General features: G+C 36.4%; 1 protein-coding gene and 1 long non-coding RNA gene across 2 annotated transcripts; both read right to left on the bottom strand.

Moving 5' to 3' along the window:
- Positions 1–2,583: 2,583 nt before the first annotated feature.
- LOC138177674 (uncharacterized) lies at positions 2,584–27,049 on the bottom strand. The gene is made up of 4 exons (XR_011172549.1): positions 26,797–27,049; positions 11,596–11,621; positions 7,180–7,244; positions 2,584–2,732 (listed from the first exon to the last, which is right to left on the bottom strand). It is a non-coding gene; the product is annotated as an uncharacterized lncRNA (long non-coding RNA).
- LOC138177673 (olfactory receptor 51A4-like) lies at positions 17,532–18,473 on the bottom strand. Its single transcript, XM_069108884.1, has one exon. It carries the CDS (start codon positions 18,471–18,473, stop codon positions 17,532–17,534), a length of 942 nt encoding a protein of 313 aa, XP_068964985.1.
- Positions 27,050–27,809: the final 760 nt, after the last annotated feature.

Below are 27,809 nucleotides of genomic sequence, written 5' to 3'. Positions count from 1 at the left end.
GGGTAGGGGCTATCTTTCTTACTGAATTTATATCCTCATAGCTACCACAGTTCTTGGCACTTGGTGAACCCTTATTAAATGCTTTTTTAGTCATTCCTTTATCTCAAAGGTTATTTGTGATTGCCAGTTTTGAGTATGCACTGAAAACTAGACTACACTATGACTGAGAATACAAAGTTTGTGCTTACAGGCTTGGGAACCAAGCCCCATCTGTAGAGAAATCGGAGAAAAAAAGGAAAAACTAAGAACCTACCCATCCAAATAAACTAGGACGCAATTTGCCTTCATACTCATTTATGTTCTGCTGCTGTGGGGATGTCTTGAGGTAAAGAAGTTGTACTGCCTGGATTTCTTCCACATAACTTGTAACCATAGGCATTTGTCAGGGTTCTGAACTGGGCACTCTTCTCATTTTCCTCTATATGACTTCACTTGGTGACCTTATCAGCTCCCATATATCTTATTACCATCTCTATGCTGATGACTCTCAAATCTACCTAACTTGTCCCAATCTCTCTGTTGACTTCCAATCTTGGATCACCAACTGCTCTCTAGATATCTTGAATTAGTTCTCCAAAAGACACCTTAAACTCATTATGTCCAAAATAGAACACATTATCTTTCCCCGTGGGTCCTCTCTTCCCTTCCCTATTACTATAGAGGGAAATATTATCCTTTCAATCCCTCAGGGTCACAACCTGGGTATCAACCTGTATTTATTATTATCTCTTCCCCCACGCCAATATCCATTTTGTTGTCAAAACCAGCCAATTTCACCTTTCGACATATTTTGAACTTGCTTTCTTCTCTCCTCTGACATTCTCCCCATTCTAGTGTAGGGTCCTCATCACCTCACTTCTGGATTATTGAAATAATATTCTGATCAACCTGCCTCAAGTCTCTCTCCATTACAAACCATCCTTCATTCAACCACTTAAGTGATTTTTGTAAAATGCAGATATTACTCCCCTACTGAATAAACTTCTGTGGCTTCCTTGCCTCCAGCAGCAAATACAAAATGGTCTGTTAGTCATTCAAAACCCTTCATAAATTGAGACCACTCTCACCTTTCTATTCTTCTTAAACCTTATTCACTAACATATTTTATTCCATACAGTAACATTGGTATCCTGGCTGTTCTTTGAATTACACATTCCATCTCTCAATGTTGGGAATTCTCTTTAACTATCTCTTGTACTTGGAGTCCTCTCCCCCTTTCACTCACAATATTGACCTCTCTGGCTTGCAACTAAAGATCTCACATTCTATAAAATGCCTACCTCAAACCCTCTTAATTCCAGTGCTTTCCCAGATTTCTTGATTCAGAGTCCATCATTTTGTACCCTATAATAATCTCCATTCCACATTTTTTCCAATTTGGTGAGTGATGCTTCAGTGACAGGGGTGTTTGGTCTTGGGTGAAGGAACAGGAACAAGTAATTGTTAAAAACATCCATATTATTGGCAGGAACACTATTTGCAGATGTGTTTAGTAATGCAGGTTTTTGTGATCATGAAAGGATCACTAATTATTCCTTTATCGAACACTGACAGCAGTAATCAGGTTTTCTCATTCATTGATTCATTCAACTTTCATTTAACTACTTCACACAACCCACTGGGCTAATTGGGGAGAAGTGACAAACAGATGAAAAAATTGATTGATTCCCATCAACCAGAGAGGTGACAATCTCTAATAAAGTGGATGATAACACGTATACTCAAACAACTATAATATAAGATAGCATTTGATAGGAGTAAAGAAGACCAAATAACCATAGGCAATTGGAGGAGAAATTGAATCTAGCTGGAGAAATGGTAGAGGTTTTGTGAAGAAGGGAGTCCTAAAGATAAGTCCTAAATGGAGAGAACAATGTTAACAGGCAGAAATTAGGAGAGACACTTCCAAGTACAGATGGTGGAATATTTAAATGGACAAGGAACAAGATGAATAAGACTGATGACAAAAATGATGATGATGGTGATGAAAGCTCACATTTATATAGCAGTTTACTTTGTTTTTCCTAATGTTTTACATTACACTTATATCTTAATACAGCACACTTCAAAGAAAAGAGCTATTATTATTATTTCCCTTTTATAAATGGGGAAACCCAGGTTCAGGGAATTTAAATTATTTGCCCAGGTTTGCATATATAGAGTGGCTACTACCCAGGAGTTTCTAGCTCCAAGTACAGCACTGTCTGTCCAGTGGTATATTGGTATATTGATATATGGTACATTGCCTCCTCACTAGTACAATTGGATAAAAAGTAGCATGAGGGATAGGGAATGATGTGAAATAGTGTTAGAAAAGGTTCATTGGTACCAGATTATGATTTATCTTAAATTGAATTTGATCATATAGGAGAGGAGGAGTCACTGAAAACTTTTGAATTGATAAAAAATATGGCCATATATGTACACTGATAATATTTCAGAACTATCTGTTAAAGAACATGAAGTCTGGGAGTTACCTGAAAACCCCTTCAGGGAAAAAGAATGTTGAATCTCCCAATACATTATCTCTATGCCACTGGATCCACATGCTTATAACTAAAAACCACTTGCCTTTTTGAAGGTGATATTGATGGCTGCCAATGAAATTTGGCGCTTTACTCCTCTGTCAATCTTCTGTCATCACTGGACAGTGTCTTTGATTGCCAGAGTTGGAATGGGAAGATTTGTTGAACATCAGGCAGTGTACGGTTGGGCATTTGATCCAGGAGAAACTAGGTTAGAACCACAGATTTTTAGGGGTACAAGTATTCATGGACAATTTCAAGTAAATGAGTGACTGCTTGTATAGAGGGTCAGTCTCCTTTCTTCCTTGGTTATAGAAGAGACCATTCTACCGAGGATCAGAAAAAATTATCTCAATCACTTCTGGAGGATCCTAGTGGGCTCTGGAATTCCAATTCTCTGTGAATTTCATTAAGCAAGGATATGGTAGTTGTATACAGAGAGTGTTTTGGTTCTCTTCCCTGTCTCTCCTTGCCTCCAAATGGCCAGAAATCAATAGACTGAGAACAGGAATGAAAATTAGATCACTAACCTGAATATGAGACCTTGAATGGGCCAGCTATTATGAAAAGTAGCAGGGTTCAGGCTGTAGATCTTGCAGAATTCTTGTCCTTGGCCAAATGTACATGGTTTTTATATTACTCAAAGATGTCTATGCTCTATCTATGTCCCCCTTAATGAGGCATTCCTTTCCCTAGGTCCTGGGGTCCAGTTCCCTCCGGGGATGAAGGCTGAAGTGATTGCTCTAAGAATAAATAATCAGGGAAGCTTCATATCCCTGCTTAGGGAATAGAATTCCCTACGATCATCCCTCATCTCCTCTAATATGATTTCTTCTTTTAACGAAGAAAGACAGTTAAATTAAGCCAAAGATAGATAGACGACATATGACTACATAGATCTGTGCATCCTGCTTCCATAGAGCCCTGCTTTTATTATGAGAGGATACAAAACCATATCATCATCTGTTCTCCACAATTCATATCGACTTTTATCACTATTCAGAACTTGGCTTCCTCCCAACATTATTTTCACTTCTATTTATGCAGTCATTTGTTTATGAAGCTTATTCTACTTCTGATTCTACATGTTTCATCATGCTTCAGTTCATACAAATATCCCCTTCTTCAGAGCTCTTTGTATGGCACTAGTCAGATCACATTAAGGAAGTCACTATACCTCAGATTCAGTTGAAATGACCTCATAAAGTGCGCTTTCAATAATGGGAAGAGTCAGAAATAGGAAAACAATAAATATGTGAGACTTTGGGAGAATACAGGACCAAGTAATATAATACCTGACTAGTGTTCATGTGAGGAAATGAGTTTACAAGACACCATCGCTTTTAATAGGTAAGTATGTATCTAAAGACTAAACTCAATGGAAAGTAGTAACCTTCATGACAGTAGCAAAGTGCTAAGTCCATTGCCCATGGTATTGACAAAACTAGAGCCCACATTACTTAATATACGGATGCTGCAAGAAATCTTTTTTTTTTTCATGGTGCCATTATTCCTTCCTAGGCATTACAGTGGTTTTACACCTGATTGTGAATGATTATTTATGCCTCAGACAATCATTTATCCTGATCTTATCTTTTCTTTTCAAACCTTTCACTCTCAAGGGGCTCTGAGGGACTGGAAGAGGAAGTCTTGCCTGGGAAACTTCCCCTCAGCTCCCAGTGTCTGATGAGCTGCTGCAGCTTCTGTGTTGTTGATTTGCGCATTTGTGCTCTTGGACTCTGAGAATTTTTCAAGAAAAATCAAAATAATGCATTGCTCTACTCTTTTGCTTTTTTATAAAGTATTTCCCTCATTCCCCCAATAACCCTGTTGGTTGTTTGTGTTGTTTAATATTTTCCTTGTTTTTCCCATAAGGAAACTGAGATAATGAATAGTAATGGTAATCACTATTATAGTGTTTATATAGTGCTTTAAGACTTACAAAGCATTTTGCTAATATCAAGTAACTAACTCATGGTCATACAGATTGAAAAGTCAAAATCAAGATTCAAAATGACATCTTATTACTACCTAGAAGGAGGCAGCCCAAAATGCTGAGCCCAAGAGTCTAGGGAATAGGGCCACTTCTAGTCAAGTGTCCTGGGATACAACCCCTGTGAAGATGAAGCCTGGTAACCACTCCTGCAGGTGCTTTGTTAACAGTAATGAAGGTCCACAAAGGAAAATTCTTGCTGCCAAAATCTTTGGCACTGTCTAATGGCTCAATATCAGAAACCGAAATGATTTTGTCAGTGGGAATATCATTGAATAAGAGGTTTTTCTATCTGATTTGCCACTGTACACTAAGAAGCAAACCTTACCATCTGTGTTTCAGCTAAAATCTAATATTTGTCTTCTCTCTTCCATTAGAATTTGTCTTTAAGAACAAGGACTGTCTTACTTTTCTGCATTTCTCTAGTCCATAGTGCATTGCACTACATATAGTAAATGCTAAAAAAAAACCATTTTCATTAAAAAAAAATGGAAACAAATTTAGTCTAACATGGCAGGTTTTTGATGAAGTCACATTAGCTCATTATAGTAATATTTCTTTGTCTAGATGTTTACTAATCACCTCTTTAATAATAAGCCTTAGATATTTATAAGGGATCAATATAAAATCTGCTGATCTATACATATTCAATTATTTTTATTTTTATAAAACTAACTTTTTCTCAAACAGTAAATTAAGAAAAGAAATTATTAAGTCTAGTACATGCTAGAATGTGTGTTAGGTAAAGAGATAAAGCCTGGATTTATAATTTTATTGCTGTTGGGATCTCCCTATGAGTTATTTACTAATGCAATTTAACACCTCCCTTCAACTTAAAATTTTAGAGAATTGCTTATAGAAGGGTTAAGTGACTTGTTGAGGTCTTGTGGGTTCTGTGGAAAAAAAGTCTAAGCGCTGTGTATTTTAAGCTAAATATAACACTATATAGTATAACATGACTATATCACATCTCATAATATAATATCAAAACTGGAAATTATAATTACATCCCTTCCTGTTGAGACTATAAAGATGAAAGTCAAAATAATCCATATATTCAAGGAGTTTATAGTTTAGCTAGGGGAGAAAACATGTGTATATACACACATACTTAAATGTGACAGATAAAATGAGAAAGAGATAAAGAGTGAGTGTCTGTATGTGTTAGAGAGACTGAAGGAGAGAGAGAGAGAGAGAGAGAGAGAGAGAGAGAGAGAGAGAGAGAGAGAGAGAGAGAGAGAGAGAGAGAGAGAGAGAGATAGAGAGAGAGAGAGAGAGAGAGAGAGAGAGAGAGAGAGAGAGAGAGAGAGGAGTGATGGGGAAGAAGCCAGCTGATTTGGGGATGAGAGGAGATAATGAAATTTTGAAGGTGACACTTGAGGAAGGCCTTGAAAGGAAGCTGACATTCCAAGAACCAGAAGTGGAGAGAGAGAGTGCATTCTTGGCATGGGAGAGAGCCAAGAAAGAAGTTCAGAGGCAAGAGGTAGAATTCCACATATGAGCAACTGCATGAAGATCAATTTGGCTGGATTTCAGTGTTTGTGGAAGAGGGTCTGTATGCAATAAAGCTAGAAAAGTAAGGTGAGGCCAGGTTGCAAAAGGCTTTAAATGAGGAACAGGGAAATAGTTATTCTTATAGATAATAGGGGGCTAATGGAATTTATTAAGTAAGACAATGGTATTACATAATTTGTGTTTTAGGAAAATATTTCTTCCATTTTGCTTGATATTTAAAATGTCACTACTAAAAGTGGCTTAGCAATCACGTATTACAGTTATTTGATCACCTAAGGATATAAGGATTATAAAGGATATGAGAGGCATAGTGCCACAGAAAGAGTGCTAGATTTAGAGTCAGAGAACTTAGCTTTAAATTATGACTCTGTTACTACCTATGTGACCTTGGGCAAATCACTTTACCACCAGTGTCTTCTCTACCTTCTGTTATCTTTGAAATACAACACTTGTACTAAATTTTCACTAAAGATAATTGCAGTTCTAAATCTCTCCTGTGGAAGTTTATCTGGGCCATTTCAAAAGATGTTAGGTAGTCTCTATTTATCATGTGCATTTACTTCTTTTTAATAACTTTTATTCTGTCTTGTTTAGTCTGAATATTATTTAATTTGAGGGGGCAAGAGAAAATAACAATTTAAAACAATGTCTTATTTTTCCCCTTGGTTATCTTCAATCCCTTTGAACCAGAAAGAGACACATTCTTTGCCCCTTTTATTTGTCCTATTGTTTGAGAAAAAGAGAGAGAGAGAGATTTCAAAGTATTAAAGATAGAGGGAAAATTATTTTTCTTTTTTTTCTTTTTGATCTTTAGCTTTTCTCACCAGCTTCCATTCCTTCTCTGCTTTACAGCCTGTGACACTTTCCTTAAGGGATTAAGCCTACAAATATAGATATATAGAAATAGATATAAATACACAAACATATATGCCTATACCTCTTAAATTTTTTAATCTTTTTTAAAAATCTAAGTTGTTTAGTATATTTCCCTTTCACTCCATTCTCTTTCTGTCAAACTTCTGTTTTTCTCTTCATGTGAATCAATACATAATCCTGGCATTATACTTGGTCACCTTTTCTTCTATAATTGAACAGATTTGCTTTCCTTCCTGAAGAACTGTCATTGTGTAGTACTGTTCCAGGTACCTTGGTGAAATAAATGTGTGAATAAAGACGTTTTCTTATCAGATTCTCCTCTTTATATTGTTGACCTGGAAAAAGAATAAACCTTGAATGAGATTCTTGCATTATCATCTCCCACATTTACCCAAGAACCACATGCTCAAAGTTTTATCATCTTAAATGTTACGATGCAATTACATATATTTATATAAATACAAGCAATCTCACACTTTACTTAAACAATTTTATACAATGGTGCACAATTACTTCCATGTGTTCATGATAGCCTTTTTAATTACAATCTTTTAATTATTTTTAATTACAGTCTTTTTTTTTCAAATGGGCACCAGAGTATTTTTGCCTTAATCCCCAAAGAGCATAAAGGAGCTGAATTGGCTTAGACCTCAAGCCTGGAAACATATCCTAGTTCTTGTTTTTGCCTAGCAGTTTGGGCTTTCCACGAAACATTTTTCAAGGATTCTGAATTGGGCTCCTTATTCTCACATTTATTGGATTATTTCCCAACTCTGCTCTCTGTTGTTTTATATATATATATAATTCACTAGTACATTAGTTGCTAATTATAAAAATACAAAATATAAAGGGGCTTTCCCAGAAAGGTAGGCAAGGATAACGTATCCAGTGTACCACATGCACTGGGTCTTTTATTTCCACATAAAAACAATGTCAAGCATAGAGAGTTATCATGTAAATTAACAGAATGATTTAAATGGAATTAAATAAAATTTATAGCTGCAGATGAAGCTGCTTGGAAACTGATATTACATAAATTAATTTTTCTTGAGACTTCTGATTGCACATCTGATTTTATTTATGTACTGGGTTTGTGTGATCAATAGCCAAACTGGATCTTTCTAGTGACCTAAGCTCTTCATATCTGCCACTCTATTTCTCCTACTTGTTAGGCTCTCCCTCTTACACTCTTCTCCACCTTGGTGGTAGGGAATGGAAAGAGACTAGCTGCCTAATCTTTTCATAAAGTTAATAGTAATGGAAATAAACATATAAGAGCAACAAAAATAGCATCATTAGGGTAGAGAAGGACTCTTTCACCCCTCACTGAGATTACATCTAGTCCTCTATACAGCTATATCCAAGAAGAGCCTTCAGCCAGAACCTGCTTCATCTATCAGTTGTGGCATCCTGTGGACTTTTTTTCCTCTTTTACAACTCAACAGTCGATCGAGAGATTTGAAAACATGGGCCTTAAATGTCCAGAAACTGATTCCACAGATTTCTTCATAGTCAACTGGAATAGAATTATTGCTGCTCAGCTTGGTTAGGATAAGGCCTGGGAACAAGTGGGTATACCCAGTGAATTCCACGAACCGATGGTTTCTGTGACTTATTGCTGCTTTTCAGTCCATCTGTTGAGCCAGTTCATAATTGTTATTCTTCCTTTCCCCTTCTGTCATAATATTATTCTAATTACAGCTCAGAAGTCCATTTGCATTCCTTTTCCCATTCTGATTCTCTTCACATTTTGGTTCCTTCTCCCCCTTCTCTACAATCTTTTTCCTGTCTCCTCTTCTTCCTCCTCCTCCTCCTTATCCTTCCTTTAATTTTCCTCCTCTTCCAGTCACAAACAATTATCACCACTTTCCTTAATCCCCAACCCATCTTTGTTTTGTCATTTCTAAGAGAATGCAGCTATTTAGAAATTCTTGCTCAATGAATAATCTGGGACCTAAGACCAGGGACAGATCATGATCCCAGAAAAGAGTCAAGCAAACAACAAATAAGTATTTATTAAGGACCTATTATCATTAGATGCTGCTAGGCTAGACATTGAGGACAAACAATCAATGAATAAAGCAATACTTAATCACAGTGAAATTATATTCTAAAGGGAAAGATAATAAGAATATATTCAAGTATATACACAATAAATTTGAAGAAAATTAGTACAAATAAAGTAGTTAAATAAAATATAGTTGGAGTGGGAAGGTACTAGAAATTGGGTGTAGAAGGGAATAAGGAAAGGTTTCATATGGAAAATTATAGTTGATCTCTGTCTTGAAGAGAGAGAGATCTTATTGGGTGAAGATAAGGAGTTAGAACTTGAATTTCAGGCATTGGGGACAGTCAGTGAAAAAGTATGGAGATGGGAGAACATCACAAAATATCTGTGATGGAGAGAATCATATAAAATGAGCCTGGAAATTTGGGTTGAGATTAAGCTGTGAAGGTCATTAAGCGGAGGTATTTGGAAGGAAACTTGAATAGCCTCATAAGAGCTAATTGTTAAAATTTCAGGATGGGTATTTACACCTTCTAAATTTATAAGTACTAAAAGTCAGGGATTGTTTTATTGTTGCCTAGACTTTAGAAAGTAATGGAGCAAATTTTAGTAATATTGACTAACCTTAATAGAATATCTTTCATTTATCTCTATCTATTTATCTAAATGCCTAGCTATGCATTCATTCATTTATCTATCCATTTTTTGCTTGTTGATTTCTTTGTTAATTTATACTTCATTTATTCATTTCTTTATTTATACACCTATCTATTTTTTTTGGAAAGCCAGTTTTTAAGCATATTACCAGTACTTTCATTATCAGCACATTGGACACTTACCAGCTGTAATGTAATGCCAAGGAAAGGCAACTTCCCAAGGTTCAGAATACCAGCATAGGTGCTCTCTATTTTATTCAGTGACCAACCAAGAACAGAGAAGGTCAAAACATGACATCATTCAAAATACAGCATTTACTAAGGGTAATTAAATAATCTCCAAGTACTACCCCACCCCAGGACCTTCCATTCATTCAATCAATTACAAAGTCCCTGTTCTAAATACTACTCCACCCCTAGGCTGTACCTTCATTTAGTCCATCACAAAACCCCTCTTCTCAAATGGATATTAGTTTTCAAACATAAGTAAAGTACATTCATTTGTTCAACCATAGAACACAAAAAGGTCAAAAGTTCCCCACCCCTGGATCACAATTGAATCTACCCCAGAGTTACATCAAGTTTAAGCACAGCACTTAATACCCAAATGGAGGTCTTTTCTTCATCTTGACAAGTGGCAATTTCTCAGCAATCTTAGTTCCTGGGGAGACAAGGCTTAGCAAGGCCACAAGATACATTGTCAGTCCCTTCATTAATTCATCCTCTGTCTGTAGAACAGTCCTAGAACCCCTGAAAACATTAGCAAAACCCTCTCCCAGGATTTCTGTAAACATACAACAAGAAAATCCTTCTTCAGGGCTTCTGAACCAACAGAAAGGCTCCCAGACCCCTGCAACAACAGCACTGTCCTTCACCAGTGGACAGTAGTCACTCTGTCTGCAGGACAGTCTCCAGACCCCTGAAACAACAGCACTGTCCTTCACCAGTGGATAGCATTCACTCTCTGTCTGCAGGACAGTCTCAGTAGCTCTGAACCAACAGAAAGGTTCCCAGACCCCTGCAACAACAGCACTGCCCTTCACCAGTGGACACTATTCACTCTCTGTCTGCAGGACAGTCTCAGGAGCTCTTAGCCAACAGCCAGGTTCCAGGACTTCTTCAACAAAAGGACTGTCTATCACCAGTGGATAAATCTGGCAAAACAACATCAAAACAGCCCCACAAAGTACCAGCAAAACAGCCATGTCTCCTCAGTCCTTGGAGCTCAGGGGGAAGGTCTCAAAGGTCCAGGGCAATTGAAAGTGGCCCCAGAAATTCTCTCAGTCTCTCTCTCTCTGCCTCCATGAGGTGCTGCTTCCAAAAAGTTCTTCTGCCTCTCTCTTGTGTCTCTCCAAATCTATGTCACCAGCTCCTCCCAGTTCAGGACTCTCTTTTCACATCAACAAGTCCATCCCACAGGTGGGATTAACAAGCTCTGGGTTTTAACACAATCAATTTGAAAACCAAGCCAATACAGGGGGATCTTTATATTCTATTACTATCACACCAGCATATCCCTATTTAAAAATGCAAAAGAATGAAATAGACTCTGTTTTCAAGGAGCTTATATTCTTTATATCAAAGGAGAACATGAACAGATATATGTATATGCAGAATGAATATAAAAAAATACAAGCGATTTAGGAAGGATAAAAGTTCAAGACTATTGTATTTAATATAAAGTAAGGAACTCTAGCAGTACTCCATCTTAAACAGTGTTGTAAGGTGGTAATTTCAAAACTATTTTGTACTGGCTAAGAAATAGGAAGGTAGATATGCAATACACAGTAGTAAATCATTATAATAACCTTGCATTTGACAAATTCAAGGCTTTAAGCTTTAGTGATAAAAATGCACTTTTTGATTAAATTATTGTTGGGAAAATTGGAAAGCAATATGGCAGAAACTATGTATAGACCAATAACACACCATTTACCAAGATATGGCTTAAATGGATACATGATCTAGATGTAAAGGGAGATATCACAAGAAAATTAGAAGAACATGACATATATTACTTACCAGACTTAAGGATAACAGAAGAGTTTCTAAATAAACAAGAGAGAGAGCACATTTTGTGATATAGTGAAAATGGATAATTTTCAACATATTAAATTAAATAGATTTTGTACAAATAAAACCAATGTAACCAAGATTAGTAGGAAGCAGAAAATTAGGTGGAAAATATAGGCTGTTTCTCCAATAAAGGTCTCATATCTCAACTATATTGAGAACATTGTCAAATTTATAAGAATATGAGTCATTCCCCAATAGATAAATAGTCAAAAATATGAATAAGCAGTGTTTTTTTATGAAGAAATCAAAGTTATATATAGTCATGAAAACATGTTCCATTATCTATTAAAGAAATGCAAATAGGGACAGCTAGGTGGCGCAGTGAATAGAGAACCAGCCCTGGAGTCTGGAGGACTTGAGTTCAAAATTGACCTCAGACACTTGACTTTCTAGCTGTGTGACTTTGGGCAAGTCACTTAACCCCAACTGCCCTACCTTCCCCCTCAAAAAAAAAAGAGGTTGAAAAAGAAAACCCTTTAAGGGGCTGCTACATGGCGCAGTGAATAGAGCATCAGCCCTGGAGTCAGGAGGACCTGAGTACTAATCCGGCCTCAGACACTTAACACTTACTAGCCATGTGACCTTGGAATTAACCCCAATTGTACTGCCTTCCCCCCACCAAAAAAAGAAAAAAATGCAAATTAAGACAATTTTGAGATATCTCACACCTATCAGACTGGCTAAAATGATAGAAGGGGGAAATTATGAAAGTTAGAGGGAATGTGGGAAAATTGGGACACAAACGAGCTATTGATCTAGTTTCTAAACTGATTCAACCATTCTGTACATTAATTTAAAACTATTCCCAAAGTGTAATAAAACTGTGTGTATGCTTTGATGCAACAATACCACTATTACGTCTGTTTCACAAGGTGACCAGGGAAAAAAGGGGAAAAAGTCTCTATGTCCTAAAATATTTATAGCAATTCTCTTTGTGGTGACAAAGAACTGGAAGTTGAGGGAATGCCCATTAATTTGGGAATGGCTAAACAAATTGTGGTATATGATTTAGATGGAATATTATTGTGCTGCAAGAAATAATAAGCAGGTGATTTTAGGAAAATGAAGAATTTCATGAAATAATACAGTGAAATGAGAAGAACCAAGAGAACATTGTATACAGTAACAGCAATTTTCTTTAAACAATAATTGTCAACAACTAAGATATTCTGAGTGCTTTAAATATGAAATCAACTACAAAGGACCTATGAGGAAAAATTCTGCCTACCTCCAGAGAAAGAATTTATAAATAGAATGTATGGTTTTATATATACATACACATATAAGTGTATGTGTTCATATGTATACTTTTATTTGTGTGTATATATACACACATATCCTCTAGTATGTGTTGGGGAGGGAGGAAAGGAACAACACTTCAGAACTTAAAATGCAGCAAAAATTAATTCAATTTAAATGTTAAAATTAAAAAAGAAGAATATGTCTGTAATGCTCAAGAACTTGAATGGCATCAGGTGATTTTATTTGTTCTGTTCAACATTAGAAAGAAGAATTAGGAATAATAGATGTAAATTAAAGAGGCAGAATTGGGTTTGAGACAAGGGTAGAAAAACAGCTTCCTAACAATTAAAGCTATGCAAAAGTGAAATGCATTGTTAAAGGAGCAGGTAGGCCTTTAGTAAAGGTATTTGAATGGAAGTTGTTTGGATAGTTGCCAGCCATTTTGCAGAAGACCAAGTTTGTATTCCTTCCTGGAAAGATCCAAGCTCTAAGTGTACTACCATAAGACTGAAAAACTGTATATATACATATAAAAAGTATTAATGCAAAGGCAAATGTGAGAATCACTTGGCAGAAGAGGGGAAAGTTGCATGATTAATCTGATCCACCACTGAAGATCCTGAAAGGATGTGAGAAATATTATCTATTCAGTGAGGCAAATTACATACTCAGATTAAAAGCTACTTTGAGTGCTTTTATGTTTTTTCCCCAACTCTCTGAATTTTGAAATAGTGAATGTCCCATATCTCATTACTTTAAGGTCTTATATCAGATCAGGAAATCCTTTTGCTCACATTTGTAAAGACCTAATCCTAAATTTTATCCATCAGATTTTTGTTTGTTTGTTTTTCCAGAGGAAACTAGGTGAGAACAAGATGAATTAAAGAGAGATGATTTTCATAGTGGTTAAGTAAATAAAATTGAAGCTGATGTATTTAAATTCGAATTTAAGGTATTTGGTCAAGGTTTAAAAGTCAAAAAAGTCCATTCATTTCAATTATAAATGCGGAGGAAATAGTAAGAAAATAGGTTAAGCATCAATCCATTTGCCAAAACTTCCATCTCTCAAAATCCTGAGGAAAGAAAGATAAAACCTTTTAGCTTCCATTTCTTTTTTTCGGTCTTATGCCTTAAATAACATATTTTAAAATAGAAAAAAAGGTTGTCTTTTTTAATGAAATTTCTCATTACCCCTTGATGTTGCTCTATCAGCATGTCAATAAAATGGGAGAGTCTAGAGCAACAGGACTGAACAATCAAGGTTTCTCAGCATCAGGATCAACCAAATGGAGGAAAAAAACACGACCTCACTAATAATATAAGTGAAGCCTGAACAGAATCCTAGAAACCCTGAATCTGAAACATGGCATCTCAAGAACTGTAACTTCAGGTCAATAGCTCAGATTCTTTTCACTCTTCTGGCTTCTCTCTCCACCATTTCTCTTCTGTCTCTCCTCTGCTCTGTGCTAATTTCCTCTGTCCAGAATCAAGGAAGTTTCATCACTCAAAACAAGATGACTTTGAAAGACACTTAAACCTGGGTATCCCTGTCACCTTTCATGCCAAGCAAAGTGCATTATACATAAGAGTCACTTACCATATGTTTGATTGAATGGAATTGAATCTTAGGAGGTGCCTATTGTACTCAAAATAACATGAAAAATCTTTAGGATTAAATATCCTGTTGTTGCTGTTGCTGTTTCTGCTGCTGTTGACCCACAAAGCTAATAATATCCATCTTAATTACCACTTGGATCCACCTTCATGCTTTACAGAAACTCTCCAGTGTGTCCTTCTTTCATATGCACTCTCCTTCCAATTCCTATTTCTCCTTTAAATCTAAATCTGTACCATTCCTAATTAGCTTCTCCAGATAACACTTGTAATCCCTATTAGTGAATGGAATTTCCAAAGCATTCTACTACAAACTGTGGATATGAAGGAAAAAAACAAACAAACAACAATAGTCCCTAAGTTTAAAGACAATTTGATTCCTTTAGAGCACATAATGAGAAAGGAATCTTGTGTTCCATGTCTGCTCCTGACATGCTCCTTCATGAAGACAAAAAAATTCTAGGCCACAGGATTTATTTTCAGAGTTGTGTCAGACAAAGTAACTGCTTTTCCAATTCTCTTTCCATTATCAAGATGCACCTATCATTGGAAAACAGGAAAGGAAGAAAATCCAGCAAATGACCAATTAAAAATGTTCCAACTATCTATGTTTTAAAATCTACAATACATGCACAGGTACTGTCTATCCTTTAGTAGATAGTGTCATCCTTTCAAAGGCATTGCTAACAGCCCTCAGACCTGCTTCAATGAGCCAGCTGATATGTATAAAAAGTACAGATAAACAAAATTTAGGCTTCTAATTTTGAAACTAAATGGTTCACAGGTCTAGCTTGAATCTTCTCTTTTGAGAACACAGATTTAGGCTATATCTGGAAGATCCAAGATTATTGCCATATATGAATTCAGTGATCAGTGTTCAAAAACTATTTAGGACAGTTAGGTCTCATGAGAGTGACCTTTATTCAAAAAAAAAACAGAATTAGGTATGTTGAAACAAGAGAAAGTTTGAATAATCCACTGGTAAAAATATTTCTATAACTTCAAAGAACGATACTTATTTCCAGTCAATTAAACATCAGCTAATCTTTCTAGTTTTATTTTATTTTTTTATTTTGTTACCTCCCTTACTACCTACAAACACATTTAAGCATCTCTCTATTCTCAAAAATTCCTCACTACGTTCTCCACATCCACTAATTACCATCCTATCAATACATGGATGTGATGGAGCTTCCTCTAACCAGCTTGTGAGAGCTGATTGCTAAATTTTCAGTTGTGAGTGTTTACATCTCAGGAATTGTCAGTTGCTATAAATCAGGACTCAGTTTATTCTTTTATTATTATTTAACCTTAAGTAACAATGAAAATTAGACTTAAAGAAATATGTATATTTTCCCCTAGGAAGCACAGTTATTAAACATTTGTCAGTACACTCATGTATTGCACTGTACAATATTGCTTAAGCTCAGAATTTCAGAAGGAAACAAGGATTTGTTAAATGCATAGTATGTGTCAGACACTGTGGTAAGAACTTTACAAATATCATTTCATTTGATCTTCACAACAATTCCAGGAAGTAGCTGATAATATTATCCTCACTTTAAAATTAATGATACTGAGACATAGAGAATCACACCAGAATGTGTGCCCAGAACCACTTGGTGTCACAGAGGCTGGATTAGAACTCAAGTCTAGCTACCTAGCTATCTAGTAGGAGGGTAGAAGAAGTTCAGGGGAATGAAGTCATCATTAGACTGGAATCCTGATAAAAATAGTCTAAAGATAATCACAATAACTATCATTTGCATAGTACTTTAAGGTTTCCAAAGGCAGCTAACTATAGAATTGAGTGCTGGGCCTGAAGTCAGGAAGATAGGAGTTCAAATCAGGCCTCAGACACTTACTAGCTGTGTGATCTTGTCACTTAACCCTGTTTGCTTTAGTTTCTCATTTGTAAAATGAGATGGAGAAGAAAATGGCAAACCACTCCAATATCTTTGCCAAGGAAACCCTAAATAGTGTCTTGAAGAGGCTGACAGGATTGAACAACAAAGAAAAACAATTAAGATTTCCAAAATGGTTTACATCTATTATCTCATTTGAGTCTTTCAATATCCTTGCCTATATTTCTCACCTCTTTCTTAGCCAAACTCCTTGGGAACCTACAGTGAGTGCCTTTACTCTCTTTCCTCTCTCGCTTTCATTTCCTCAATGCTGAATTCAGACCTTGTCATGCAACTGAAACTACTCTTTCCAAAGTTACCAACAATCTATCTGCCTAATCGCATTGCCTCTTTTCAATCCTTAAACTCCCTGATCCTTCTCCTATTTTTGACATTGTTAAGCACAGTATCTTTCTGCATGCCCTCTCCTCTTAGTTTCCAAGGCACTTTTCTCACCTAATCCTTCTCCTAATCATCTCAACACTCCTTCTCCAAGGCTCTCTTCTGGGTTCTTTTTTCTTAAATTTCTATAGCTTTTCTGATGTTAGCCTTATCAACTTCCATGAGTTCAATTATTATCTCTAAACAGATTTCTCCCAGATGTATACATTCAAACCTAGTTTCTCACCTGAACTCCTTTTCAAGATTATCAATTGGACATCTCAAATTAGATATCCCAGAGATATATCAAATTCAAACATGCCCACAATAGAACTCATTGTCTTTCTTGATAACCTACTCTTCCTCCAAATTTCTCTATTTACAGTTGTGAGAACTATCATCCTTCCACTCAGATTCCCAACCCTTGTGAGGTATTGAAGATGATGCAAGGAGAAAATCCCTTCCCCCCCCCCCAAACAGACACACACACTCACATCACTGAATTTTTATACATACACAGAAAAAAAGGAGAGGTCAGCGAGAAGAATTCAAAATTCTAGCATACAGAAACCTGTTTTGAGGAAATTGTTGCTTCATTATTAACTTTCACCAGTTTACTGCTTCCTAGATAAAAGATTGGTCCCAGGATATGGCCACAATGTTCCTTCATTGGGAAGCAACTAAATACTTTGTGATTAGAATATGAGAAGAAATCCGAATAGGAATGCCTGGGATTTTCCTTTAGGTCTTTTTTACCCTTAACTTCCCTAGGACCTTCTCCCGGATCTGCCTGGTCTTCACACAGTATACAATGGGATTCATCAATGGAGGAACCAGCAAAAATATATTAGCAATGAGAATCCTAATGAGTGGGGACCCATGTTTGGCAAAGCGGTGGACAATGGACAAACTTATGATTGGCATGTAGAAGATCAGCACAGCACAGATATGGCTCACACAGGTGTTGAGAGCCTTGAGACGCTCCTGATGGGAGGCAATGCCCAAAACTGTCTTCAAGATCAGTACATAAAACATAACAATGACTGAAAAGTCCAGCATGCTTAGGATAGCAATGAAGAACCCATATATGATATTGACCCTGTTGTCAGAGCAGGCCAATCTCATTATGTCTTGGTGAAGACAGTAGGAATAGGAGAGGAGATTCTCCTTGCAATATCTCAGTCTCTTTAAAGTAATAGGAAATGGAATTATGAATAGTAAACATCGAATGGCAAAGCCCAATCCAATTTGCATGACTCTGACATTGGTGAGAATGGAGCTATATCTTAAAGGGCTGCGGATGGCTATGAAACGATCGAAAGACATGATGACAAGCACAGAGGACTCCATGGCAGTGAAGGTATGGATGAAGAACTCCTGGGCAATGCAAGCATCAATGGAAATTCTTGGAGAATTGAACAAGAAGATTCTCAGCATGGTCGGCAAGGAGGAGAAAGACATGCAAAGATCAGAAAAAGCCAACATGGAGAGAAAATAGTACATGGGCTCATGAAGAGAAGATTCTGTCTTGATAATGATGAGGATGGTAGAGTTTCCTAGAGCAGCAATGATATATATCAGACAGATGGGTATAGATATCCAGATGTACATATGCTCCATTCCTGGGATCCCAATGAGGAAAAAGGTGGAAATCTTATCCTCGGTGATATTAAGAGGGGGCATCTATAACTAAGGAAGGAACTATAATCGGAGTTGCCGATGACATGCCCTGAAATAAGACAAAGAAACAATAAGAAAAACATGCATTTGGGTTACTCATATTTTCTCATCCTTAAGAGAAAAAAAAATAGAGATTTTGTGTGGATTTTTTCACAGTGAAAAGTCTATTGTTTAACTTAAGCAAAAAGAAAGTTCTTGGCAGCCAGAGCCGAAGCACACCGCTCCTCTTCTCCCAGGTGGTTGGGCCTGCTGGCCACCATCACCACAGCCTCTACTCCACCCCGTAGACATGAGCTCCTTGCTTCCTGGGGGTGGGCAGGGGCGTCTCCTCCTCCAGATGCCCACCTGCCTGCAGCCCTGTCCTCTGCCCCTGCCCAACCTGCAGCTTGTAGTGCTGGGTCCAGCCCCTCAGCAGCTAGCTCCTTGGAGTGAGCTGCTGCTGTGTCCTGCCACATGGAGCCCGCTACCTCTCATGCCTGCTGCTCAATAAACAGTGCCCACACACCCCCCCAAAAAAAAGAAAGTTCTTATGTTGTTAAGATGATAGAAAAATCTAGGTTATAAGAATGTAAATTACTGGGCTATAAATAATGTCATACCCTTTGACCCAGTAATACCATTTCTATGGTTGTATCCCAAAGAGATCATAGAAGTGGGAGAAAGACCAGTATGTACAAAAATATTTATCACAGCTCTTTTTGTGGTGGCAAGGATTGAAAATTAAGGGGATGTCTGTCAATTGGGGAATGGCTAAATGAGTTTTGGTATATTAATGTAATGGAATACTATTGTGCTATAAGAAATGAGTATCAGACAGACTTCATATTTACCTGGAGAGACTTATACAAACTGATGCAGAGTGAGAAGAGCAGAACCAGGAGAAATTTGTACACAATTATAGACATAACATACGTGTGATGACCAACTTTGATAGACTGGACTCTTCTCAGCCATGCAAGGTTATAAGACAACTCCAAGAGACTAATGTTGGAAGGAGATGTGTACATTCATAGAAAGAACTAGAAAGAACAGAGTTTGAATGTAGACTGAAGCAAACTACCTGCTCTCTTTCTTTTTCTTGTTTAGTTCTGTTTCCTCTTTCCCATTGTTCATTCCATTGGTTACAAGCCTTCTTTACAACCTGTCTAATGTCTAATGTGAAAGTATTTGCAGATCCTATACTTGATTGCATACCCCCATGGCCGGGGGGTGGGGGGGTACAGAGGGAGAGGGAGGGGCAGAAAATTTGAAACTCAGGGAATTGCAGAGCTGAATCTTGTAAAGTAAAAGTAAACAAACAAATTAATGAAGACAAAAAAAAAAGAAAGTAAATTACCCTTCACTGACACTATGCAAGTCAAGGATGGATTACCCCATGTCAGAAATTATGGAATAAGAATTGATTCATGTAATGGTTGGCTGAATGAAATGCTCTTTGAAATCCCTTCTACATTTACTTTTTTATGATTGTTTTCCCACTCTCACAGCTTCTTATTGGGAACAGTAAATGAAGTTTGGACCATCACAATATTGTTTAGATATCAAAGGAGGATGATGGTAGTCTCAAATCCCTTCAGAAAATTTTCACAGACTCATATAGCTGTAATAGATGTTAGAAATCACTGTTTAAGCCACACACATGTACTTAGGCTGAACAGGCTGTTTTAAACTCATTTTCACTTAAGCCACAGAGTTTGTGAGATGGAAGAGATCTCAGAATTCTAATTCAATCCCTCCCTATGAGTAAATTTAAATGAAGAAAGATAAGGTGACTTGCCAAACTGGGTTAGACAGTATATACATGCATACATACATATATATGTATATATGTGTGTATATATTCCTAAGTATTAATATATGCATTTGTGCACAAATATATATGTGTATATGTATAGTGAATATATGTAGGTGTGTATGCACACTCATATGTTTATATATTATATTGTATGTGTGTATGTATCTATGTGTGTGTATAGAATTAGAACTAGAAGCCAAATTTTTCCCTAAAGTCCAGTTCCCTTTCTGCTCTATTTCCAGATATTTTTAAATCTTTTTCCAAAAAAAATTGTTGTGTTTATGGCAAAACCAATAATTAATTTAATGGTGCTAAAGTACAATGAATAACCAAATGATTGGGAGATGCATGGCATTTTTACTTTATTGGCAAATTTTCTGCATTTTCAATAGTCTGCAGAAATAGTATTATCACTCTTAAAACAAGACTAAATATGTTTTGACATCTACTTGGGCATAGAATTACTTTCCCTCAGTGAATATAGCACTGGCCCTTGAGTTCAAATACAGCCTCAGACACTTAACACAAAAACTAGTCATATGACCTTGGGCAAGTCACTTAACCCCAATTGCTTTCCAAAAAAAAAATAGTAAGTACTTCCCCTGCAATAATTACATCTTTAATTATTAAAGTTTAGATATCTAAAATTTATTAATAGTTTGGCATTAGAAATTTATAATATTATCTTCTTTAAATTTTATTCCAAATTATAGATGATATCCCCAAAGTATGACTAAGGGATAAACATGCAATGCATCTAATTTACTTCATACTTTTGTGAAACATAACTTGCTAGTTTTTCAAAACTATTTGAAAGAGGTACTGAAATAATGGCCATGTTTTCCATTAGTACAATATGACTGTAAAATAAACACTGTCTCTTTATTCCTGATTCTGTTTTTTTTTTCTGTTATGTCTCTGTTTCTTTCCATTATCTTTATCTCTTTTTCTGTCTCTGTCTCTGTGTTTGTTTCTCCCATTCTCTCAGTACACACAGACATACACAGACACACACAAATGCATACACATTCACATGTACACACATGTGAAATTCAGATGTCATTAAAACAAATTCCATTTAGCAGAGCCTTTATGAGGAATATTTTTATATTCTAATGAAAAGGCCAAGAAAACAGAGTCAATGTTCAGTAAGGAAAGATTAGCAAAAGAGGAGTTAAATATGTAACTACAGCTCAATTTCTCACCTTGCCATGTTTCTGCTATGATACTGGGCAATCCTCTTCCCCTCTCTACACTACAATTCCTTATTGCAAAATCTTCATATTTCACAGTATAATTACATCAAATGGTTGTTGAAAGGAACAAATTAGCTAATATTGTCAAAAGACTTTGTAACACTTGACATGGAGTGTAAATGCTAATTAGTCATATATTTTTGAGGTAGTGATTAATGTGAAAAAACTTAATATAGAAAAATTTCTATAATTCTACTGGATTAATGGTGTTCAAATCTTTTTGCCACCTTCCATCTACCCAGACCAAGGAGCAGCTCAAAGCTAGATTGGCTTCTATCAACAAAATTTCTCTGAATTCCCCTTATTCTTCCTTTGTTTCCATTGTTTTTCTTTCCCCTCCCCCCATTCCCACCTTTACTGAATTTATTAATACTGGGCTGCATTTTAAACCAGGTCACAAAGACACACAGTTAAAGGAAGATTCATATGGTTGTATTTTTCAATGCATATCTAATCTATTTTTCCTAATATTCATATTTCAGCAGAAAATTTTGCAAGTCAAAACAAACAAGTATCATTCCCATAGGTAATCCTTTAATAAATGCTTGCAAAAAAAAAAGATTGAAGAAAATGATTTCTCTTATTTGCCCCTCTTTCTGTTATTTTCTGAGGACTCAGGATGCCAGTTTACTTTCTGTTATTTGCCCCAAATTGGGAAGATTGTTTGTCTTTCCAGTTTACCTGTGGAATCAACTTGCCTTACCTGAACTAGGTATAGAACCAGATTCTTTACACAGAACTCTTTTTTTTTGGAGGGGGAAAGGCAGGGCAATCAGGGTTTAATGACTTGCAAGGTCATACAGCTAGTAAGTTTTACACAGAATTCTTATCCTTTCATTGAGATTAAAAAAAAAATTCTATTGTCCTACTAAAAATGGCCAGATAAATTCTAAAGCCCAGTCGTATAAAAAAAGGTTAATTAATTATAAGGAAGAGTAATTAGTTGAAGAGCTGAGGAACTGAAATGAAACATTGAGGTTAGTACCTAAGTGACCATGTTATAGGGGCACTCAGATTTAAAGGGTTAAATTGAAATGTAAATTCCCTGAGACCAGAGCCTGTTTTTATGCTTGTCTTTGTATGTCTAGCTCCTAGCATAATCCAATGTATAAAAACTAAAATTTATGTAATGCTTACTATGTTCCAGGCTCTATACTAAACACTTTATAAATATCATCTTATTTGATCCCCACAACAATCTTACAATGTAGATGCTATTATTATATCCCCCCTATAGATAAGGAAAGTGATGCAAACAGAGGGTAAGTGAATTGCTCAGCATCACACAGTTTCTAAGTAGCTGATCTGAACTCAGGTCTTCTTGATGCCAGGCCTAATGCTTCATTCACTGGGCCTTCTTGTTTCCATTGCATATAGCAGTGGGCTGATTCTTTTTGGATTTTACTTAATTGCCTGTCTCTTAGTCCTGCAGCTAGAACTGACTGTTTAATTCTTGATGCTACTTCAACAATCATCAAGAGTGATTCACATCATATCCACCAAGAGCCTCAGGCCCTAAGATTTATCATATTAAAACACAATCAGGATAACACAGGATCTGGCAGCTTCCATATTGAGGGATTAAAGGGCTTGGAATATGATATTCCAGAGGTCAAAGAAACTAGAATTAAAACCAAGAATCACCTACCCAGCAAAACTGAGTATCATGTTTCAGGGGAAATATGATCATTCAATGAAATAGAGGACTTTCAAGCATTCTTGATGAAAAAAACAGAGTTGAATAGAAAATTTGTCATTCAGATACAAGAAGCTAAAGAAGCATGAGAAGGTAAACAGGGAAAAGAAATCATAAGGAACTTATCAAAGTTGAACCATTTATATTTCTACAAGGAAAAATGATAATTATAATGTATGAAACTTCTCTCAGTATGGGAATAGTTGAAGTAAATATATGTATGTGTGTGTGTATATATATATATACATATATACATGTATGTTTATATAGGAGGGTATATGGCCATATGAATACATATTTGAGTGTGTGTATATATGTGTACAGGTATACATAGACAGAGGGCACAGGACCAATTGAATAGGAAGAGATGATTCTTAAAAGATGAAATTGATAGTCGAGAGAAGAATATAATGAGAGGAGATGGGGAGAGACAGAATGGGGTAAATTATCCCATACAGAAGAGGCAAGGCAAATCTGTTACAATGGAGGGGAAGAAAAGGAAGGCAAAAGGGAATGGGTCAACCCTACTCTCATTGAATTTGGCTTAGGGAGGGAATGACATACCCATGAAATAGGGTATGTTGCCTTACAGGAGAGTAGGGGGAAAGGGGATGAGAGGGGGCATGATGGAGGGGAGGGATGGTTTGGGGGGGAGGGAAGTTAGAAGCACAATTTTTTTTCCTTTTGGAGGGCAGTTGGGGTTAAGTAAATTTCCCAAGGTTACAGGGCTAGTGTTTTTGTGTGGGTGTTAAGTGTCCGAGGCTGGAACTGAACTCAGGTCCTCCTGATTCTAGGGCAGGTGCTTTACTCACTGCACCAGCTAGCCACCCCCGAGAAGCACAACTTTTAAAAAGGGACAGAGTCAAAGTAGAGAATAGAACAAGTGGGGAAGGGATAGGATGGAGAGAAATATACTCGGTCTTTCACAATATATCTACTATAGAAATGTTTTGCATAGGTACATATGTACAACCTATATGGAATTGCTTATCTTCTCAGTAAGTGTGGGTGATGAGGGAGGAAGGGAAAGATTCTGGAATTCAAAGTTTTAAAATAAAATGTTTAAAAAATATATATTATTATTATTTTTACATGCAACTGTGAAATAAGATATACAGGCACTGGGGTATAAAGATCCATCTTGTCCTACTGGAAATTTAGAGAGGGAATGGGGGAGGATATAGGAGAGAGCAGATTGGCGGAGGGGGTATACAGTGGGATAGCTGTTTTGTGGTGGTGGGTAGGGGAGAGATGGGGAGAAAACTTGTAACTCAGAATCTTGTGGAAATAAATGATGTAAATTAAAATAAACATAAATTATATTTTTAAAATCTAGTAATTCTTACATTAGCAGTTACTTTATCTATTGAATTCAACAGATATTTTGCAAACATCTACTATGTGTAAGCCATTGTGCTATGTTATAAGAAACCAGAGGTCAAAATGAAAACCCTTTCATTCAAGGAGCTTACATTCTACTTTACTATTAGAGCACATTTTCATGTATTAACCTATGAAATCTTTACAATACACCCAAGAACTAAGGCCAAGTGTTATTATGCCCATTATGGAAATTAGAGTATTGAGGTTAACAGAAGTGAAATAAATTGTCCAAGTTTTAGCGATGAGGACCCCTAAAATTCAGGAAGATAGCTCAGATTCCTAGTTCAGTCTTTTACACCCTATAATATCCATACTCCAAGTTGTTTTTTAAGTGGTATGCCAGTTACAGAGATGATTGTTCATATTAGGTGAAGGAATGGGGAATGGAAAGAAACAGATTTGAATGTTTTTCACATATTTGGCAGGAGCAAACATTATTTTCAGCTGGATTTGGTAGTTATCAAAGTGTTTGTGGTCATTGGAAAGATACCCACTTATTCCTGAATCAACCTCTATGAGCGCTAGTCAGGCTTTCTTATTTACTGGGTTGGATATTGAAGGTAGGGGTGGAATAATAATGCATAGACAAAAAAAATTGTCTAATTCTTTCAGTCATAGAACTAAGACTATAACAAAGTGGATAAGACATATACTCTAATAACTGGGATACCAAGTAACTTATAATTGGAAAAAGTACCCAGAGGAAATTGGAGGAAGGAGGATGGATGAAATGGTTTTATGAAGGAGATGGATCCTAAAGTGGATCCTAAAATGAAAAGATTAATTTGAACAATGAGATTAGGACAGAAACTTTTCCAAGAATGGAAGATGGTTTGTGTCAATGGACAGGGACAAGACAGAACAGAAGTAAAAATAAAAACCTGACACACAGACATATATGCGTATATCTTACTTTAAGTTTTGTAAATTTTGGGGCGGCTAGGTGGCTCAGTGAGTAAGAGCACCGGCCCCAGTATCGGGATGACCTGGGGACCGAATCCGGGCTCCCACACTAAGCACCACACCCAGAAATAACTGGCCGTGTAACCTCGAGCAATTTACTTAACCCAATTGCTCATAAAAAAAAAAAAAGTTTTGTACATTTCTACACAGTGTGTGTACATATACACACATGTATGTATGTGTCTGCACAGTTTTATATGTGTATACATGTGCACTTGAAATTCATATATACATGATATGTGTGCACATGTGTACAACGAATATAGATACACATACACATTAAACATACCTTGTAGATATATACACATACATGTTTACATGCATGTATACAAGCTGTCGTTATTCACATTTTTACAGATAAGGAAACCGATTTTCAGAATTTAGATGAATTTTCAGGGTGATATAACTAGTGTATAACTACTCAGGTCTTTCTGGCTCCAAGTATATCACTCTATCTCATACTGCAAATTGCCTCCTCCAAGAACTTGTGTGCTGTGGAAGAAAGGAGTGTGGGTAAATGTAAATAATGAAGGAAAAAAATCACTGGTACTTAAAGTGTATTTTTTTCTATAGACAATGAAAAACCAACAAGGTCTTTAATCCGGGGAATACTGTAATTAGACATACATTAGCAGTATTTTCAAACTGAGGATTATCTGATAGCACCTTTCTGGACAATGCATCCTAAACTTACTAACACATAATTTCCATGCCTCTGACTACAATGTTTTTCACAAATAAACCGCTTGCCTTTTTGAGAGTGATGTTAGTCATTGCCAGCAAAGTTTGGAGTCTACCTCCCCTCTATTTTCTGCTATTTCAGAGCAGAGTATCTTGTGTTTCTTTGCCATCCCCGAGAAAACAGAAGGTGGGGGAAACTTGTAGGATATTTGGCAGTGGAGTGTTAGGAATGTGGTTAGGAAGAAACTTAGGAACAGCCACAAATTATTAGAAGTACATGCAGTTATGGACAACCTCAAAGAATGAGTGACTGTGTAGTGGATTAGTTCCCCAAAAACCTGGGCCATGTAAAAAGACCTCTTTCCAGGGAGCATAAAACTAATCTTTGTGATTTCTAGAGGTCTCTGTGGGATCTGGAATTCTGATTCTGTATGAATTCATTTAAGCAAGGATGTGTCTATTGCATAAGGGAAAGCTCTTTGTCATGTCATTCCCTGATAAAACTCAGATATAAAGGGGCCAACAACAGCCATAAAAAATCAGATCACTCACCTGGGTAGGAGACTCTGAATGAGCCCATTAGAGTGAAGAAGGGCAGGGCTCAGACTGACAATCCCAGAGCATTCTTTTCCCTGCTCTAATACACAGATTTTTTTTATATAGAATTCACTGATTTGCCACTCCCCTCCCCCTCTTCCCTCTCCTACAATGTTATCATTTCCCCAGGTCCAAGGGTTCACAGCCCTCTGGAGATAAAGACTGGGGAGAATCAACTATGAGAGTAAATAGAATATATTATCTAATAGAAGATTGAATCCAAGGAAAAACAAGTAGACAGGAGAGAGGAAATCTTTAATGTTCCTTCTTAGAAAACCGGATTTTCTACCATTGTCATCACTTTCTGTTCATAGAAATTCATGCCTGTGTTATTAGGCAAAAAGTTACAGAGTAAAAGTAGAGGAAGGAGATTATTGGTCTAAAAAACCAATATGGGGATAAAGTAGAAGAATTGGATATGTTAAATTAAGACTAGTACATGTAAGCTTCCAGGAGACAGATCACTGTCATTCTTGAGTAATTTCAGTTCGGTCTGACTCTTTGTGCCCACGTTTGGGTTTTCTTGACAAAGATACTTTAATGGTTTTCCACTCATTTCTCCACTTAATTTTATAAATGAGGAAACCCGATATAGTATCTGAACAACAGGCCTAAATCTCCCAGTATGGAACCATCAGACAACCAAAATTGGAAAGCCTAAACCAGGGTAGTACAAATAAAAGACTGATCAAGCGAATTTATAAATATACATTTTCTCTCTTTCCAACCTCCCACTGATGAAGGGAAGTAAAACCTTTGTAATAAACACACACACACACACAAACACACACAATATATATATATATATACACACACACATACACACATATATATGGTGTGTGTATATGTGGTATGTCTACACTATATGTGTATGTATGTAGATATATATATATATATATATACATATACATGTGTATGTGTATATACAAACAAAACAGATTCCCACATTGTTCATGTCCATAAATTGC

Source organism: Petaurus breviceps, unplaced genomic scaffold, assembly GCF_028583685.1.
Source record: "Petaurus breviceps papuanus isolate PSGF00001 unplaced genomic scaffold, PetGlider_PUasm1.0 90444, whole genome shotgun sequence".
Classification (NCBI taxonomy): domain Eukaryota; kingdom Metazoa; phylum Chordata; class Mammalia; order Diprotodontia; family Petauridae; genus Petaurus; species Petaurus breviceps.
Note: the sequence above shows the minus strand (reverse complement) of the source record. Positions and strands in the feature narration are given on the sequence as shown.

Excerpts from the sequence above, each read along its gene's own strand:
- LOC138177673 (XM_069108884.1), bottom strand. The coding sequence starts at position 18,473 with ATGCCCCCTCTTAATATCACCGAGGATAAGATTTCCACCTTTTTCCTC.